This window comes from Apodemus sylvaticus, chromosome 23 (assembly GCF_947179515.1).
Source record: "Apodemus sylvaticus chromosome 23, mApoSyl1.1, whole genome shotgun sequence".
Lineage (NCBI taxonomy): Eukaryota > Metazoa > Chordata > Mammalia > Rodentia > Muridae > Apodemus > Apodemus sylvaticus.
In genome coordinates, this window is record NC_067494.1 from 11,674,594 (window position 1) to 11,695,367 (window position 20,774).

Genomic DNA, 20,774 nt, shown 5'->3' on the forward strand with positions numbered 1-20,774 from the left:
GAGTACTGGGATAAAGATGTGGGCCACTGTGGCTAGCAGAAAATTGATTTCAATGATGTAATTTACTCCACCCAATATCCACCCCAGATTAACATTCTCAAATATACGCCAGATAAAATTGCTAACAGTATATTTTACGTTAATTTACTTTTTTAAAAAGAAGTTTAGAGTTTAGTACTAAACAAATTATTCATTTTATTTGTTTTATGTCTTTAAAGCCTGGTTTGTGTTTTAGACCAGAAGCACACCCCATGTCAGACTAGCTGCTCCTCATGGGCTCTGGGGCTGCATATGACTTGGGGCTGCAACACTGGACCTATGGGTCTAGTATGCTGAAGAGAAAATGACACAAAAGACTGAAATACCAGCTCTAGTTGCCTTAGGGGAAGGAGGGGATTTTCCACGGGAGAGAAAGCACTAGAAAAGGGCGGTCGCAACTCAGTGGGAGCACAAAAGCAGTCAGCCAACTCAACACAGCCCCCCCTCCCCGCCCCCATGTCCAATGCCCAGCATTAAAAACTGAAAGGGGAGGTGAGACTGGCTGGAAGGAGTGGTTGCGACTCAAGCAGACAGACAACGCAGAGGGAAATTCAGACTAACACACCTACAGAAGCAACTCTCCAAGGAAGACTGTCAGGCTGACAGATCTCCCCACGATGAAAATCTCACTGTGCTTCAGCTATGCGGAGCCCACAAGATCACATCCTGTTTACATTCTCCTTTGCTCTCTGCACTGGCTTGTTTTGTGTTTGAAGGCGATACAACCTAGAGTCATCAGAGAGGAAGGAGCCTCAGTTGAGGAAATGCCTTCATAAGATCCAGCGTCTTCTCAATTAGTGATCCATGGGGAGGTTTCAGCCCATGGTGGGTGGTGCCATCCCTGGGAGGCTGATGGTCCCGAGTTCTATAAGAAAAAGCAGGCTGAACAAGCCAGGGGGAGCAAGTCTGTAAGCAGCATCCCTCCGTGTGGCCTCTGCATCAGCTTCTACCTTCAGGATCTTTTCCCTGTTTTGAGTTCCTGTCCTGAATTCCTTCAATAATGAAAAGCAATTATGGAAGTGTAAGCCAAACTAACCCTTTCCTCCTCTACTTGCTTTTTGGTCACGATGCTTTGTCACTGCAATAGAAACCCTAATACACTCTTCAAATGTAGCCTCTAGTTTTGGTCTCTCTGCTTTAGATACATGAATCTGTATGTCACCTTCCAGACATGTCTCCCCACGTGCTGTCTCCCCACCTGGGGTATGCCCTGCTTAGAACATGTCTGGGTTGGCCATCATTACATCTAACACCTAGCAGATGATGAACACATAGTTCTCAATAAGTACAGTGTATTTGAAGGAAGGAAGGAAGGATTTACATCAAGGAGGAAGAAGAATAGGAGTTGCTAGTGAATCCACTGCCGAGGATCATGGGCATCAGACAAAGGTTTGTAAGGAATTCTGTGACGTCTCCGTTTATATCCTGCATATTACATATTGACCTGCAGTATACATGTGTGTGCTGCAGTTTCAGAGAGAAGGCAACGGCTTTCTTCTAAAAGAAAGAAAGTCCAGGTGAGAACAATCCAGCTGTTAGAACTTACAATTAGAACAAATCCTTTTGTGGAAATTGTTCGGGGTGGGGGTGGGGGTGGGGAGGGGGCTCTGTTACTATGAATTTGCCAAGCATGCATGAAATCCTAGGCTTAATCCACAGTACTGCATAAAGCACATGTCTACAATCCCAGGAATGTGGACCAGGTCACCTTTAGTTACAGCGTTCAAAGCCAGCCCAAGATTCTGTCTCAGAACATTAACAACAACAATAAATTTAAAAAGAGGGAAAAGTATGCACTCTCAGAGATAACTAAGTGACCTTCTGTTACTTTGTAGACAAAAAGACAAAGATAGCTCTCATAAAACCTTAAAGGAGTGGTTCTCAACCGTCCTAAGGCTGCGACACTTTAGTACACTTCCTCTTGCCCAGATGACCACAAAACTATGTCAATGCTACTTCATAACTGTAATTTTGATACTGTTATAAATCGTAATGCAAATATCTTTGTTTTCCAATGGTCTTAGGTGACCACTGTGAAAGGGTGTTTTGACTGCCCCCCCCCAAAAAAAGGTTGTGACACAAATTGAAAACTGCTGCCTAAAAGAGTTCCTTACTTTGCACAAATAGAAGTCATCATGAAAATGAAACCCCTTCCCAACTTTGGTAGGGGTTTTACATATTCTAGAAAATCAAGTAAATGTAGAAAAGTGAGAGAAAATAATTTTTTTTTTTTTTGTAAAAAAGGCAACGTGCCTTTTTTTTAATAGTTAAAAAAAAAAAAAAGAAGGCCTTAAAGGCAGTCAAAATGGCTCAGTGAGTAATGGGACTTGCTGTCAGGGCTGAAGACCTGAGTTTGATCCCTGGGACCCACTTGGTGGGAGGAGAGGATGACTTCCTAGGTTATTGTCCAATGTGCTTACACACACACAAATTAATAAACTAGTATAAACTAAATGTAAACATAATTTAAAATGGCTATGAAAAGTTTTGACACTGAGTATGACCACCATTATATACTTAAGATAGTCACTTCTGCATTCAAGTGCTGTGACTTGGTACTCAAATGTCCACATTTTAGAAAAAGATGTTAGAAGTGCTTCTGATACAAGGCACGGCGCACACTCGTATAATCCCAGCACTTGGGAGGTCAAGGCAAGAGATCAGGAATTCAAGGTTATCTTGCAATACAGCAACAAGCTTTGGCTACATGTGAGCATATATCCATTCTATCCCCCCAAAAAAAATAAAAATAAAAAGAGAGAGAGAGAGAAAAGAAGAAGAAGAAGAAGAAGAAGAAGAAGAAGAAGAAGAAGAAGAAGAAGGAGGAGGAGGAGGAGGAGGAGGAGGAGGAGGAGGAGGAGGAGGAGGAAGAAGAAGAAGAGGAGAAGGAGAAGAAGAAGGGAAGGAAGGAAGAAAGGAAGGAAGGAAGGAAGGAAGGAAGGAAGAAAGAAAGAAAGAAAGAAAGAAAGAAAGAAAGAAAGAAAGAAAGAAAGAAAGAAAGAGGAGAGAGGGAGGGATGAGCGCAGCAGCAGAGTGCTACTAATAACTCTTCACAGAGGTAAAGCGTTAAAGTGATCCATCTGATTGGAGAACTGGACTTGCAGTGTGGGTCTCTCGACCACGGGAAGCTCATCTCTAAGTCACACTCCATCCCTAGAGTTGGGCCATTTTCTCATTTCTAAGCTATGTTTTCATCCATCCATCAAAGTTTTGTCTGAGTGTGTCCAAAGAATTTGAGCAGAAGGAGAGAACGTGCTTAATTTGGAAGCCTTAAACTCTGATGGTCTATTTTTAAGGATCTAGACGTGGAAGTTGGCTCATAGTCTGGCAGCTTCTAATAAGCTATATGATTCTGGCTATAACCTGAAGAGGACTTAATTTAAGCATTTAACACCTTCCACGGTTACTATTGAGCTGACACTGGAAGGCGTCAGGACTGGATGTCTTAGGGGTCTTTCTGAAGGCCAGTATCTAAACATGGTGAAACCTTTGGGCTACAGCCAAGCAGTAGGATGAGAAGACCTCATTTTATTGGACAAACTACTAAAAACTCAAATCAATCAGTCTGTATGTGTAGTTGACCTTGTTAGCCAAGTCAGCCATTTTGATTCTGTCCAAATCGATTCTTTCCAGATCAAACCATCCAACTTGCAGGTATGGGACTATTAAGTAAGAGTTCTTACTCATATGTCAAAGAGAACAGGAGTCAGACCACTTATGCAACATGGAAGTCTTGGAATCAGCGTAAGTTATCTTCTGTGAATGAATAGAAACTAAATAAAGCCAAACTCAAGGAAGCATGAATATTAAAGTGATTTATGGAGACGCTGAAAATAGAAATCAGTTATCGTTGTCTGACATCTGATAAAATCTGGCCATTGTACCTCCTCATACAGCCTCATAATTCCCGGATGACAGAATAATGCTTAAACCAAATGTGGACATGGAAAGATAAAGTTAGGCTTGGGTGACAGTTTGAAGACCTCCATATTCCTCTCCAGGTTTTCACTTGTGTATCTGAAGGCTGGAGACACAAACAGCATCCGGGTCCTAGGAGTTGAACACTTTATGTCACAAAGCTGTGCTGTCTGTCTACGGAGGGTCCCATAACGATTCATCATGCCATGCTGATTCTTCAGAGTATGTGATTGTATTTACTGTCGCGCAGTGCCAGAAACCTGCAGCCAGCAGGAAATCTGGTCGCTGCAAATTCCATGTTGGCTTCTGGGACCTTCAATCTCCTTATTCCTCTTGCCAGCTTTATTTTCCTCTGGCATCGGTCTCCCATCTTTAAATTTATACTTTAAATCTCTTGTTGTTTGAGACAGGATGTAACATATTTGAGAATGACTCCCAACTCCTGATTTTCCTGCCTCTGCCTCCCAAGTGCTGGGATTATAAAGGTAATAAGCCAGCACACTTGGCCAAAACTCAACATTTTAAACAAGCTAAACGTATTTAGAACTCAGTGCCTGCATATCATAATGCAAACATTACCACCGCCTACTCCTTCCCATACTGAAACTCCATATCTAGCCAATAGCGACTCATGAGCTCTATGCCAACCTCCCCAGCCCTGGGTCTTGTTCTAGCTCTCGCCCCCCTCTAATGATTTCTTTTTTGCCTTTTTCTTTCTTTTTGAGAGAGAGAGAGATAAAAAGACATACACACACACACACACACACACACACACACACACAGAGAGAGAGAGAGAGAGAGAGAGAGAGAGAGAGAGAGAGAGAGTCAGTCTCATGTAGCCAAGAATGATTTTGAATTATGGATTTTCCTGATGCCACCTTCTAAGCTCTGGGATTACAGGTGTGTACCACCATGCCAGGCTGACCATCTTACTTCCTGTCTTTGAATTTGAAAAGACAGAAACAGACATAGAGATAGACATAGAGATAGAGATAGACATAGAGATAGAGATAGACATAGACATAGACATAGACATAGACATAGACATAGACATAGACATATGACTCATGTGAGTGATGTGGGAACAAATTTCCAAAAGTTGTCCTCTGGCCTCTACACGTCCTCCCCACCCCCCATAAGTGAATAAATACAACAAAGAGAAGATCTCATACAAGAAAGCTTCTTTTTGCAGTGGGCAGCAGTTACTGCAGAGATCGTATCTGCTCAAAATAATGAGAATAAGTTCCTAGTGAGTGCTCAGCCCCAGATGGGTCATCTGTGTCAAACCTTTGTCCCACAATGCCCAGAGCACACCGAAGAAGAGAATACAGAAAGGACTTAAGAGCCGTAAGATGGGGAGGGGGGCAGTGACATGCTCTCTCACAGACCTAACAAGCTGTGCACTTAGGAACTCATGGGAGCTATAGTTACCTCTGTAGGACCAAGCCCACTGCCATCCAGCATGTAAGTATGTATCGCATGAAACTCCACCTCTAGCTGAGCTATTAGCCAGTGACAGCTGCTGGGGGGAGTATTGAGAGAGTCTCCGGGAAGTGATAAAGGATTTATGTTGGATATAACCACGATATGTTCCACACATGTATGAAATTGCCAAAGAATAACTAAAGCTCTTTTAAAGGCCTCATGTAAGTAGAAGCAAAATGTGTTCATGAGTTTGTTGTCTCGTGCACGGACTAAGTCAGTTCTTGAGAATGTTAACATCCAGTAAAGCTGGTTCTGTCTGTTCTCCTCTGTCTTACTCTCATAGTCAATACAGTCCCTGAGATCCATAGACTTCTGATAAAGATTTCCATGAATGGATGAATGAATGAATGGTTCGGGATGGGGCACACTGCTATCATGGGCTAGAGTGACTTAAGGCTGAACAGAGGACTCCTGAGCACTCACGTGTGGGGCACTGTGACTACTAAAGTGACAAGGTCCTAGGACCCCCTTAAAGAGCCTGGGTCTGTGCTAGACTCAGTAAAGGGAAGGTAATGGGGGCTATAGTGACATCAGTGAAATTACCAGTGCTATCAGTGACATCAGTGCCACCAGAGAGAAAAGCCATTGCTGAGGAGACAGACAGGAATGGCTTTGGGGTTTGAAGGGTCAGGACAAAACTTTCAAAGGCACACCCTTCCACAGGCCCCAAGAGACAAATGGAGATGGCCATGCCAAGGGTTTAGAATTCAGGGTCCAAGGAAGCTTCTTTAGGCAAGGGCTGCTTCCTGCACTTTGGACACTTCTGAAAAGTCTGATGAAGGCTCAGGGTCCCTTCCTAGAATAAGAGTTTAATGAATAAAGTAAAATTCATTAGGAACACAAGCTCATCTATTAGGTCAAACTACACTTGGCAAAATTCCCCCCCTCCCCGCCCATGCCCCCCCCCCCGCTTTGTTTTGTTTCAGTTCTTAGATACATGCTATCACGGAGCCTTGAACGCCACAGTCCACCCCCAGGGATACAGCCTGCTTTCTGTCCCAAGTGCTGAGACTTTAGGCCTTGTGGAAAGTGCTACTACACCCAGATGACAAAATAATTTAAAAAAAAATCTTAGAACAACATTAGACTCTTTGTTAGGGAGATAAGCCAGCCTAAAGAAAAACTAATAACTACCACAAAATTCTCAGTAATAAGAGGAATAAATTAAAGATTTGAATCTACTTTCAAAAACTGTCATATGATATGAAACTACCTATAATTTCTCCAAATGGCAAAACTGCAGGTCCTGCCAGCAATACTGCTATGGGTCATTGGCTGTGTCCATGACTGGAGAAGACACTAGATTTTTGTTAGCATATTTGTGTGTGTGTGTGCATGTGTATGTTTATATTTGCTACAATTATATTAATATAACTATATTAGCCACACACGTATGTGTATGTGTATATGTATGTGTATCCGTATGTGTATATCTATGTGTATCCGTATGTGTATATGTATGTGTATCCGTATGTGTATATGTATGTGTATATGTATGTGTATCCGTATGTGTATATGTATGTGTGTCCATATGTGTATATGTATGTGTATCCGTATGTGTATATGTACGTGTATCCGTATGTGTTTATGTATGTGCATCCGTATGTGTATATGTATGTGTATATGTGTATATGTATATATGTGTATATATATCCACCCATAGACATCTCCATGTCTCCAAGGGGTCCACGAATTCTGTGACAGGGATGAATGGCAAGAAGGCTCAGATGGTGACAAGGAAGCTATTCAGTAGGGTGGCGAATGGGGCTTAACGACCATCAGATGGTACGTAGAAGAGTGGCAAGGGCCAGCACGGCCCGCTCTGTTGTGCCCAAAGTGGGATGTCAAGATGCACAATGGACCTTTGGAATCTTTAAACATTTATTTGTGTATCCGGTAGGAGGGTAGGGGGCATCACAGCATGAGTGTGGAAGTCAGAAAACAGCATACAGGAATCTTCCCTCCTCTCTTCCTACCATGGAGGTTCTAGTGATGAAACATGAATCATCAGGCTTTTAAGTGCCTTTCCGTCCTAAGCCATCTCTCTGGCCATTAGTAGTGAGTCTGGGATGGATGAGTCAGTCTCACAGACTAAAGAGGTCCTTACTATCACTTCCTCTACACAATGATCAAAGTGTCAAAAGATCGAGAGGAAAAAAAAAAGAATCAAACAATAGCAATCTTGATAATGGAATATTGTTCTTCTTAGAAGATCTGGGGGGAAAGTAGGTAGCCTGAAGTTCTGTAGAGCTCTATTGTTCCAGAGATTGAACCCAAGGCCTCCACCCATGCTCGCAGAAATGGTTTACCCACAGAGATGCCAAGTTCTGACGGCGTTTCTAGAAATGCAGTTTTCTAGATTCCATGGGGTTTAATGGGCAGCAAGGAGGCCGGCTTGAAGGTGGCAGCTTAAGCTGTTTCCTATGTTGGGGTCTGAGCCCTTCTGTATCTTACCTAGAGCCAGAACCAGAAGGTATGTTGATAATTGAAAGAGGAAAAAAGATTCCTGCTGTCATACAAATTATAGTTTAGGGGGTGTGTTAATTACTCCCTTAATTGTTGATGAGGACGTCAATTAAGAAAAACACATGGTTCACTGTCTTAGTTAGGGTTTCTATTGCTGTGACGAAACATCATAACCAGAGAGGAAGTAGGGGAAGAAAGGGTTATCTATTTGGCTTACACTTTCAGATCATAGTCCATCATTGGAAGAAGTCAGGACAGGAACTCAAGCAGGGCAGGAACTTAGAGGCAGGAACTGATGCAGAGGCCATGGAGGAGTGCTGCTTACTGGCTTGCTCAGCCTACTTTCTTATAGAACCCAGGACCACCCACCCAGGGATGGCATCATCCACCACAGGCTTGACTCTCCCCCACTGATCACTAATTGCCTTACAGCTGGATCTCGTGGAGGCATTTCCTCAGCTGAGGCTCCTTCCTTTTTGATGACTCTAGTCAGCTGACACACAAAAGCAGGCAGCACACTCACAATCCTCTGTGATTTCACTTCTGGGGATCTGACCTCCCTGGGTACCAGCCACACATGTGATGAATTGATGTAGATGTAGGCCAAACACAAGACATAACTAGCAGGGCAGTGGTGGCACATGCCTTTAGTCTCAGCGCTACGGAGGCCAAAACAGGTGGATCTCTGAGTTCTAAGTTCAAGGCCAGTCTAGTGAATTCCAGGACAGCTAAGACTACCTAGAGAAACCCTTTCTCAAAAAACCAATTAACAAACAAATAAAATGAAAGTAAACAAAAGATTCAATAATAGTGATTATAAAATGGCAGATGAATTTAAAAATAATACACAGAGTTGTTGTAAAAAGTATACATCAGGAGGAGATGTGCTGATTTCTGAGGGACTAGGGTTGCAGACAGTAAAGGTCAGTGAAAATTCATCGCTTATGTCTTTACTCCTTTCACAGTGCCTGACAAATTCTGAATTCATGTTGACTGATGCTGAGAATATCAAGAAGAAGAACAGGAAAACTTTAAAATATCTTTGAAAGGAGAGGGAATTGGAACCTTCCCTCTTGGGTAGATTCTGAAGCTATTGTTGAAAGGTAGTCCCTTGAAGAAGGGAAACACCAGGATTGTGTATTTCTGGGCCAGGGACGTAGCTTAGGCCTTGGCTAGTGCATGCAAGGCCCTGGGTCTGATCCCCAGCACTGGGGACAAACGAGATGAGAGAAAGACATTTGTATTCTTCTGATTTGTGGGAAGAGTGAAATATATCTTATCAGAGGTAACTGCAAGGCTGTATCATGAAAAAAATTACAGCCTATCATTTCACATCATTGAGATTAGTGCTGAATTTCAAGTGACAGATTCTACAAATTCACTCTATGCCGGATACCTGATGATTGGGAGTGGTTTCCTCATCAAGGGAGAAGAGGTGCAGGCCCCTTTTGAGTCAACATTGGCTAAACAGACATGGCTGCCCTGTCGTAGCTGATACCTACAGCCCCGTGTACAGTGAGGGTCCCATCCCATTTGTTGCAGCCTAATGTTTACTATTTCAGGTCAAGTGGAAATCAACTTATGAAGCTCACTTGCTGTAACTTATTGAGCTGTAAGTTTTCAAAGGTCAGGTTAGGTACGTCGGAACCCATGCCCTTTATTGTACAGCATTTAGCCATGCCCCTTCCTCACGCTGCTCAGCTCTTTATGGGGTCTGGGAGATAGAGTTCTTTAGCTCTGGGCTGGCCTGGGATTCCGTCTGTAGACCAGACAAGTCTCAAACTCATGAAGATCTGCCTGCCTCTGCCTCCCAGGTGCTGAAATTAAAGGTGAGGGCCACCACAATGGCTAAATTTCACACAGGGTCCACCAGTCACTTTCAAATTTCTGTCCTAAATAAGTACATTCTAAATACAAAATCAACAGAGTGGATGATCTTGGTATTTCCAGAAACTAAAGGTCTTCTTCCACTTTAGTGCTGACTGACTTCACTCGATATTCCTGTTCTGTTTCTCTGAAGCCTCCTCCGTCTTGGTGAACTTCTGTGACTTCCTTCCCTTGCCTTGCTATAAGCTAATCCCATAGGGAGGGGGAGAGAGGGGACGGAGGGAGGGAGGAGAGAGAGAGGAGAGGGAAGGGGGAAGAGAGAGAGAGAGAGAAAGAGAAAAAGAGAGAGAGAGAGAGAACCAAGCACACTTGAATGAGGTCTGAGCTAGGAAAGAAGAGGCCAAGGTGACCTTAGCCGAGAGTTCTTCCCAGGAAGAATGTCCCAGCAGACTCTAGAAAGCAATTAGAATAATATTCGACAGCTTTCAATATTAAACGGAAGACTCCTGCTCTCTGTATCCCAGACATCATTCATCCTGTAAATACTTAAAACGTCGTTTTAGAATGCCGCGAAGAAATAGGTGTCATGAGTAAACATGCTCCTCATAATCGCATAAACAGCGGCACCCGTGGGCCTTCCTGCCTGCCGCTCCCGTGTTCCTCCCCCTCCCCCTCCCCCTCTCCCCTCCTCCCCTCCTCCTCCTTCCCTTCCTCCTCCTCCCCCTCCTTCTCCTTCCCTTCCTCCTCCTCCTCCTCCTCCTCTTCCCCCTCCTCCTTCTCAGCTTTCTCCACATGCTCCTCTGTCCCCTTTCCCTCTCCTCCTGTCACAAGGAATGTTTTAGGAACTTGCCAACATCATGGGGTGCAGGCTGCCATCAGGCCTGGCCACTTACTGACAACGCCTGCTCTCAGGCCCTAAAACAAGGTCATCGCGTCCTTATTTCTGGCGTGAGAAGAAGCACTGAGGTCGGGGTCTGAGCAGGCTCCTGTCCCCACTGTAGGGAATCTCTATAGAGACGCTGCTCCAGCTAAAGACCTGCTGGGAAGCTGATTATCCCGCGAGATCCCACCAGGTGAATCCTTTGCTGCTGTGATGAACAAATATATCTACGGTCTGGCTTTTGGGCTTTTCACTCACATGTTTTTAAAATACCACACTAAAACACGCTCTGGTGAACTATCTCATTCATTATCAGTCGATTAGTTTGGCCTAAATTACATGGTCTTATGTAGGTCACTCTGGTCTCCCCATTTCTATAGAGCTGAGGATAGACTTGAATCCCCCCATCCTTCTGAGTACTGGGATTATACACCCAGCTTAAAAACAAAAGCAAACAAACTAACTTTACTTTCTATTTATATGTGTGTGTTCGAGGGTAGGCGTGCACAGGAGTGCAGGCAGGTGTCTGTCTATCTCCCCGGGAGCTGGAGTTATAGGGGGTCTGGACCCTCTTAATGTGGTTGCTGGGAAAGGAATTTGAACTCTCTGCAAAAGCATTACATGCACTTAACTGCTGAGCCATCTCTCCAGGCCCCTTATTATGTTAAATTATACAGATGATAGGAAAATAATGTGTCATGTATAAAGATAGGGCAGAGTGGGTCCTCAGCCCCAAAGTCAGATGGTTCACAGTCAACTGTAACTACAGCTCTAAGGGGATTTGATGCCTCTGGCCTCAGTGGACGCATAGGCTCAGACACACATATCTACATGCAGGGGTGTGTGCATGCACAGACAATTAAAATAAAATTAAAAGTAAATCTTAAAAAGAAATGAAGCAGTACAGAACTTCAGGCTACCTACTTTCTCCCCAGATCTTCTAAGAAGAACAATATTCCATTATCAAGATTGCCATTGTTTGATTTTTTTTTCCTTTCTCTCGATCTTTTGACACTTTGATCATTGTACAGAGGAACTGATAGTAAGGACCTCTTTTGTCTGTGAGACTGACTCATCTGTGCCAGACTCACTACTAATGAGGATGACCTTGAATTTTGGGTCTTCCTGCCCGACCTCCATCGTGTCTCTTCCCACTGTCTCTGACCTTGCAAAGCTCTTGAAACAGGAAGGAGCTCATCTTCTCTACTCCCTGTGTGACGCTCGCTGTGACACTGTTGTAGCAGGTTCTGAGAATTCTGCTGCTCCCCCCCCCCCCCCCCACACACACACAGCCTTTCCAAAGCTCTGCAGCATACATGGTAGAAGCCTATCTCGGAACTTTCTTGAGAGTTACTGGGGAGACAAAGCCCCCATTTTGTAGGCACAGCTCACCATTCACATTCTACAGTACTTGAGGTTAACCCCCCTCTGCCCCCCAACACACACACACACACACACACACACCACACACAACCTAATCCATCTGCCTTGCTCCAAACTATAAGCCTTAGGGGTCACTGTGAAAAACATATTTTGAGTTCAATCATTTCTAAACATAGAGTCTCCTAATACATAAGAAGAATAAGTCTGGAAGTGTAGCTCACTGGTAGATTAGGGCATTAAGCATGGACCCAAGGCCCTGGGTTCCACCCTCCATGTCAAAATAATTCACTATAATAATCAGAAAACTGGGGCTGGAGAGATAGCTCAGCGGTTAAGAGCACTGTCAGCTCTTCCAAAGGTCCCAAGTTCAATTCCCACCAGCCACATGGAGGCCTGCAACCATCCTTAAAATAATCAGAAAACTGTTTTTAAGTTTGAGGTGGAAGAAGGCATGATGTCAATACTTATAATGCTGAAGGCAGTAATCTATATTAACAAACAGATGCGTGAGTTACAATGTCTGACTTTGTTTCTCTGTAGGGTGGAGGTCAAATTCAGAGGCTCAGTCATACTCAGCAAAGGGTCTGCAGTTTCATCTGCCTCTGTCTGTCTTAGCGTGACAGAAAACACTACAGAATAGAAGCTGTGGTGTGGACAGTGGAGTCAGCAACGAAACCGATGTCAGATTTCCTTAAGTGGCTATGGGCTGGCAGTACTTTGGAGGCAGGTTTAAGTTATTTTTCAGTTTTACTGTTTCTAATCCATAGCAAAGCTTGAATGTGAGGTGCCTTAGATTCCTAAGCCACTCATCTGTTTAAAGAGGGAAAGCAGCCTGTGGCTTAGAGCAATTCACTCACTCAGCCTTTCCTTCAACACGCGTGCTTTGATAAACACAGGGGTATAGCACACCCCTTGATGCCTTAATGCCCATAGCATCTTCAAATGAGGAAGCAGGTGGCCAGGCTATGAGCACATGGAGCTGTGGGAGGAAGCCAGGGGACTGAAGACTCTCTAGAAGGCCAGATTTTAGATACATCAATTTGGGGGTGGGGATGAGGTAGCTAAGTAGCTTTGGTTGGCCAGCTATGTAGACGAGGCTGGACTCCAACTCATAGAGCTATGACTGCCTCTGCAGAGATTTGTCAGCGTTGGCACTAGGGGCGTGTGCCACCATGCCTTTGAAGAACCTCCATGGACGCCACTGGAGTCTCTCAGATTTGTGTTGCAGGAACCTAAGACAGATTGAAGATCAGCTGAAAAATGTTTCCTGCTTGCCCTAGGGAGTTACTTGCAAAACATACCTCTCCATAGGTAGGGGGTGGAAACCTTCCTTGAGTCTTAGTTGTGTAACCAGACAGATATAAGGACAATGCCAGGTTCTTGCCCATGGCACTATAGGATCTCCTCCTGCTTTAAAGTGGACTGTTGAATCTCAGCTCCAACCACACCTCTTCCCAGCTCTGCGCATGTCAGTGCTTCGCTGGGCTACTGGACAGGTCTGGAGTGTTTTGCATAGGGCCTGGCCCTCACTAAGGGCTCAACAGATATCTATTTAAGGGAACTTTGAGGGTTTCCATTTGGAGAAGGGTTTTGATTTGGCGGAGCCAAGCCTCCAAACAGAATAAAGAAAGGAAGTGATAAATAAACAGACTCCCTTTCTGGGACCGAGATGATCTTTATGTGCATGATATGTACATCATATGTGCATGATACCTGCATGATATGTGCATGGTACACGAATCATATGTGCATCATATGTGCATCATACATGCATCATATGTGCATCATATGTTCATGATAAGTGCATATGTGCATCATATTGCATCATATGTGCCCTTTATGCGACAGTTATAAAACATTTCCACTTCAGAGGAGTTGACCTTACTTCTTAACAGTGCTAGATCCACTCAGCAAAGACCTCTTCTTTGATCCTCCTGCCTAAGTAGTCCTGGAGGAAAGAGGAAGTGTGGAGGAGGCGGGGTCACACCACTTCTCTATTCGCCCCTGAGTTTGATGTCATAAACAATAAGAAATATGGGGGAAGGAACTGGATTTCGGAAAGTGAAATTTGAGTCCAAATCTTGACCTTGTCACTAACTAGCTGTGCATGTTTCAGGGCCAAAGAACAACTTTCTCAATCTGGGAAATTAGAATAAGAATATAACTCTCCTTATGGCTTCTATTCGTAAGAATTTAAATATGTAGTATGCTCAGAACTCTTAGAATAGCTGTCGGCAGGTCTGAGATGGGATAAGGGAAAATCAGCCCTGTGTGGTGGCACAAGCTGTGCAGTCCCAGCACAAGGGAGGCAGAGCAAGAAGATTTAGGGGCTAATCTGAGCTACAGTGTAAGCCCCAGGCCAACTGCCCATACAGAGTTGAGATATTGCCTCTGAGAGGGGTGCTGGTGGATGGAGGTGGGGTAAATGCAGGGGTTCCCAAGGGGCTAAGAGGGGAAAGAACTGGCTGAGAATGAAGGAGACCTTGGTTCAAGATGGTAGGGTACATCTGTAATGCCAGCACTGAAGACATACAAGTGGAAGCTCCACTGTGAGTTTGAGGGGAGCAGGGATTGTAGAGCCAGATTCTGGTTTGGAGTTTTGTGTGTGTGTGTGTGTTATTGTAAGAGGGTGATAGTGTTTTTTTTCTGTCTGTGTGTCTGAGTGTGTGTATTAGTATGTGTTTGTTAGTGTGTATGTCTATCTGCTATGTGTCTGTGTGTGTGCATGTTACTGTGTATGTATGTGTTAGTGTCTGTGTGTGTGTTGGGAGTGGAGTAGGGTTAAGTCAAATCCTTATAAATGAGATTCCTGGTCACAATTGTACTCCAAACACAGCCCTTGGCTTTCTTATGCCTTGTTTACAGTAAGAATATTTTTATCTTGTGGTCTTTGTTTATCAATGAGCCTGTAAACTGTACAAATCTTGTCAAAAACGGCCTCACACTTTCATCCACTAAAGAAACGTTTTCCAGGTAAAAATAATCAACCCCAACTTTTTTTACTCAATTCTTTAAGCCCTTTGAATAATGCAACTTCAGAAGCCAGCAAAATAGTTTCTCTAGCTGTTGCTGGTTCACTTAAATTGGGCTCTTTTTCTTGGGCGTTCCATTACCCACCCCCCAAGTGTGTGCCTCTCCTAAGTACCTTCCCTCCCTGGATCAATTTTGTTTCCTTTGTTTTCTGAGAGATGGTCTCATGTAGTCCAAATGGTCCTTATCTCCCGGTTCTCTCTCTGCCACAGACCGTGCCCTACAAAAACTCCCTCTCCCCTTCCCCTCCCTCCCTCCTTCTTTCTTTCTTTCCTCCTCATCTTCTGTTTTTTGAGACAGGGTCTGCTTTGTAGCCTTGGCTGGCCTGAAACTCTCTATGTATGCCAGCCTCCATCACCACAGAGATGCCAATGGTGTGCACTATCAAGACCTTTATTTTTTTTTTTTAGAAAACTTCAGTCTCTGGCTATAACCTTGAAGGTGTTCAATCTCGTCTAATTGAGAGTGATAGGCAGTTGGTTAGCACCCTGATAGCAGAAACTCAGATTTTCTCTAGCCATGGTGACTGACCTCACTGCACCTGGGAAGCTGTGGTCAGAGGTTTGAGGCCCAGGCTGGCCTCCACAGCGAGTCCCAGCTTCTCCTGGGGCCACAAAATGAGGTCTTGCTTCAACAAGACAATGAATCATTAAGTTGACAAGACTAATACTTCAACTTCACTTCGCAGCAATTTATCACAAAATTGCCCTTGGCTGTATTGTCAGGAATCTAGTCTCACCCAAGACGACAGGCCCTGGAACGGATCTCCTCAGGCAGGCTGCTTTGGGAAGGGGTACCACCCAGCATGTTCTGCTGCTTTCTGACAGATCACGGTCATGTAAGTGACAGTTTTTGTAAAAGCTATTGTTACTACAGAACAGTAGAAGGGATTGCTCAAGTTTATGTAACCTTAACACACTGGGTCAGATCAGACACTTCTTGTCAAAATTGGTTAGCGGTCTGTAAGAGACTCCATGAAGACAAAACAGCAGAACAACCGTGTTTGGCCCTACCCTGTTGAAAAGGGAATGAACGGGACAGGACTGAGCATAGATGAAGACATTGTTCTAGGTCTGTAAGGAAAACCTTTGAACGTGAAGGTAGTTTAACCCCATTCTAGTTTGAGCAGTTAGTTAATATCCTTGTAATTGGTTTTGTCATCCTTGATTTAGGGAGGTGTGTGAAAGGATGCCTGAAGGGACATTCTTCCCTCACCTACTTTCCTTGGTGTGTGTGTGTGTGTGTGTGTATGTGTGTGTGTGTGTTCTTTGAGGCAGGGTCTTACTATGTAGGGTTACAAGGCAATTCTACCACTTTGGCCTCCAAAATACTAGGACTATAGCTCCTGGCTCCTGGCTCTTGGCTCCTGGCTGCTGGCTGCTGGCTCCTGGTTCCAAATCTGAAATTCTCTCTTGTCAAATGCCTTTGAAATGTGATAAAAGGTAATAATAGCAGCAAGGCCGTTATCAGGTTTCTTTTACATACTTGGTATATTTCCATCAGGATTATCAAATTCAAGGCAATATCATTTGTTTGTATTTTCTGGGTCATCCCGTAGGAATCCAAGTCAGGGCGGAATCTTTAAAGCCTTGTAAAGGGAGATAACCTTTATCAGAATTGATATATTCTCCAGTTCTTGTATTTCCGCATAAAAAATTGAGAATGATATTTTTCCATTCATCTTAACTGAATTTTGTAGGCTCTCAGAATAAAATCTAACCTGTATACATCTAGCACCAATTTGCCATTAACACATAGAATGAAAGAAAGTCTTACCTAGTTTACCTCAGCAATTGTAAGCTACGTGAAATTAAATTGGTTTAGTCAAGCTTTTAAAATACCAGAGCGATGGGCATTAGTCCAGAGGACTGTGGAAAAGGCACCAGACCTAGCTTTGTTCAGATATTGCTCCTCCAGTCAGGAGAGCTGTCTCCAGTGACTGTCACTACTGAAGGGGGACCCGAGAGCTAGGAGAAGCTTGTCTCCCAAGTCTGGGCTTTGGACACTGGGTAGTGACATACCTATTTCACACGGGGGGTGGAGGAGAGTCTGATATGAAACAAAGAGAAGAAAGAGGAGAGGGGGATGATATGGGAAAAAAATATCAGACTTGGAACTGGACATGATAGTACCCCTCCCCCGTATAATCTTAGCACTTCAGAGGTGGAGTCAAGAGGGCAGGAGTCTGAAGTCAGCTGGACAACAACAACAAAAACCACACTTGATCTTCAGACAGACAAACTGACCTTGGGCAATTAATTGTTCAGTGTCTCTGTGTTACACTGTGCACAGTTAATCATTTTTCTTCTGTTGGGTTGCTATGAGGATTAATGAAATATTCTGTGGAAAGCTCTTGGTCCACAGGATTTAAAACACAGTCAGAATGACAACAGCTACTGATAGGCAGCCATGGGGGCACATTAGCTATCTTCCCTTCTGGCAGTCCACCGGATTCCCTCTGGATGGCTGAGAAATGCAGGAAGCAGCCTTTTAGCCTTTTGCAATCCAACACTGTGTTCAGGACTCAGTTGTTTCTTTAGTGAGTGAGTGTGTGTGTGTGTGTGTGTGTGTGTGTGTGTGCACAAACCCCACCCTTCCCCAGAACCCAGTTCTGTTCACAGCTCAATGTGGGCATCAGACAAAGGTTTACTTTGTAGGGTTGTCTCGCTGGGCTAAAAACTAAGATATGCAGAAATGTGTGGAACTTCAGTAGAACATAAGGAAATGGATTATTCTTGGCCCAAAACAAAGGCTTTATAGAATATGAATTTGTACGTAAAGTACATAAAGAAGTTTAGCAAAATCTCAGCATCCATGTGACTGCAGTTATTTCTGAGAGGGAAGGAACAGTTCCAGAAAAGGTGAGCTACATTTCTCTACTGTCTTCCAATGCTATACATTTATTTTCTTATTACCTGTGTAATAACAGTAATAGTAAACTTAAAAACCATGTATGCTGAGGCAAGGCTGGGATCCCAATACCTAGGAGTTAGAAGCCCTTGAGGATCAGAAGTTCAGGGTCATCCTCAGCTAAGTCATGAGTTGTTAGGTTAGAAGAAAGAGACCCTGTCTCAAATCAGTCAAACAAAATCACCCAAACTACAAAAGGCAAAGACAAGGTCATAGTACAAGCAGTGAGCACTTAGAATACAGTATAAATCGGATGTGTAATAAAACACAGTAGACAGGAATCAAGGGATCCCCCCCCCTCCCCAGGGCTGTCAGTGATGTGACACATGTCACATTCTACTGGGCTGGCTGTCCTTGAGGCACGGGGAGGAGAGCAGAGGGGGGGAGGGAGATGTCAAACCCAATCTCTAGCAGGCTGAGCCCAGTGAGGTCCCTGCTGGACCTCATGGTATAAATCTCTTCCTACCTGCAGTTTTTGAGAAGACATCTGTACCCTGTCTCACTCTTTCTAAAATCTACGGTCTGTAGGAAACACTGGCTGAAGCACACTGGAAAATTATGCTCGTAAGCAAAATGCAGCCAGGTGTCAAGCTGGGATTTCTAGTAGTACGTTTTGATGGCAAAGAAAATAAGAAACCATTATAATAATGAATGAATGAATGAATGAATAAATAAATAGTATGTAACAGACACTTGATTGACTTATAATACCCAGCTGAAAAGGTTCTAAACTCCCCAGGACTGTGAGTGTAGCTGACTGTTTAGGGATGGGGCTTGGGGCGGTGGGTGGGGTGGGGTGACTTGAGTGCTTGAAGCCCAGCACTGTAAACCAAAATACTCTCAATATCGCCAAATTAATTATGATAGGCATGATGTCATCAGTCTAAGCCTATAGTTCCAATACTCAAGAAACAGAGGCAGGGGAATCATTTCGGCCCAGGCATTCAAGACAGACTGGTCAACATAGCTAGAAGAAAAAAAAACAGCAAACTTTGGCTAGTTAGTTAGAAGGGAGTAAAGAATTTAAGGACTCAACAAAAAGGTCCTTCTCTTGGAAAGGTATCTTGTGACCACAGGGAAGACTTCAGTAGTGCTGGGAGGACCAAGAAGCTGCGCTGACTTGCTTTTATGCAGGTTGCAGACTCTACTGGGGACAGACCTCAGCTGACACTGGCTGCAGGAGTTAGCGTCACTTGGATTCAATGCGTAACAAATGCGTTTGCATTTGGCCCTGGCTTTTGGGGAGTTCTTAGCCAGGATGTGAGAGAGCTTCTGCCTGCTCTTCCAGGCTGCTTGTTTGCAGAGCCTGCCTTTCCAGCTTGACCCTTTAGTGCAAGGAGGCAGCCCAGCCCAGCCCAGCCCAGCCCAGCCCAGCCTGTGACTCAGTATGCTCTGTTGCCATTTCAGCGCCACACGTGGAAAGGCCTGAATGAAGGGAAGGGTGAATGAATGGAAAGAAGGCTCTGGATAGAACCGCCCCGGGGCACTAAAGAGGATGGGACTAAAGAGGATCCTCCTATTTCTTAAGAAACACTCCTCGTAAGAATGTCAACCATCAGTCTCCCAACAACCATTGATTTCTTAGTCCCCACTCATGCATAAATTTGCAAAATCACAGACCTCCAGTGTGGTCATTGCGATGAATTGAGTTTATCTGTGCAACAGAGAAAGGTCTAATCATTTACAGCCCTGTGACATTATTATTAACACTATGAATGAAAGAACAATGAATTTAAACAAATGTATACAGCAAAAGAAACCCCCCCCCCCCCAATTATAGTTCGGGCTATAAAACAGGCTACCCCTATTCTTTATGGTGAGGGCACGTGTATATTAAGCAAAACTGAGGCAATTTGAAGTAGAGGGTTTGAGATGTTGGGAGTCCATCTGTAAAAGGTCACTCTGGTCATTTCCTGTTTATACCACAGACGGAGATATTGGCAGAATGAATTTGAGGTGCCAAAGCTGCTTCTAACAATCGAAGACGAACACGCAGCAGCCCTTGAGAGGGAGGAAAGGTGTGGCGAAGTTGAACCCTTCAAAGATAAGAGCGAGGGAGCTACTTAATTAGCCCGGGCTAAATCGCAAGCTATTAACTGCACTTGGGCCAGCTCTCTAAAACTGCCTTGTAATCCTGGGCATGGCTTTGATTGAGAAATCTCAGTTCCCATCTTAAACCCATTTGAAAGCATATGGGCCCAACCCCCTCCTTCCGATGCTACACCTCTGAGCGCCCCCCCCCCCCCATTTCCATCAGTGTCTCCCCTACCCACCCCCCAACAAATCTGAATCTCAGCAGGGCCAGCGCTCACCTTGACCACTGACACTGAAAGCTCTGCCTTCACGAAGGGCTCAGTAACAAAACCCCGAGGCTTACCCTAGGCAAGCCTCCTAAAAACAAAAGCAACAACCACAACCTGGGCTTACCCGCTTCTTAAAAAATTGGAACGCTGAGCATTTCTTGACCGGGAATCCATTCATGTCTTTGTTTACCATCTTCCACGGAAGGGACTTCACAGTTATAGATCCAGGGTGGCACCGGCTTGCTTACTGCATCCGTATCCCCGATTCGCCTTCCTGGAGACAGTGAATGAAGACCGGAACGGGATGGAGAGAGGCTAACGGGGCTCAGTTTTTCACTCGCTCATTCTGCTGCGGCAGCTGCTGCAGTAACTCGCCCCACTTTCAGAGGCCACCGGCTGTGGCTTTTCTCTTTCCATCATTGCTTTGACACGTAAGCATCACCACAACAGGACCCCAGGGCCGGATGGATGGCGGGATACAGAGATGCTCTGGCTGGCGCTCAGGCGGGAGCAGGGTCCCCGCCCCCCAGCTA

At 44.4% G+C, this 20,774-nt stretch overlaps 1 protein-coding gene across 1 annotated transcript in view; it reads right to left on the reverse strand.

The window, feature by feature from the left end:
• Sgk1 (serum/glucocorticoid regulated kinase 1) overlaps positions 1-20,449 on the reverse strand; it is a 118,785-nt gene extending 98,336 nt beyond the window's left edge. The window contains exon 1 of the mRNA XM_052169761.1: positions 20,366-20,449. Coding sequence (XP_052025721.1) covers positions 20,366-20,434 — 69 coding nt within the window. The 5' untranslated portion in view covers positions 20,435-20,449. The remainder of the gene's footprint in view (positions 1-20,365) is intronic.
• Between the last annotated feature and the right edge of the window lie 325 nt (positions 20,450-20,774).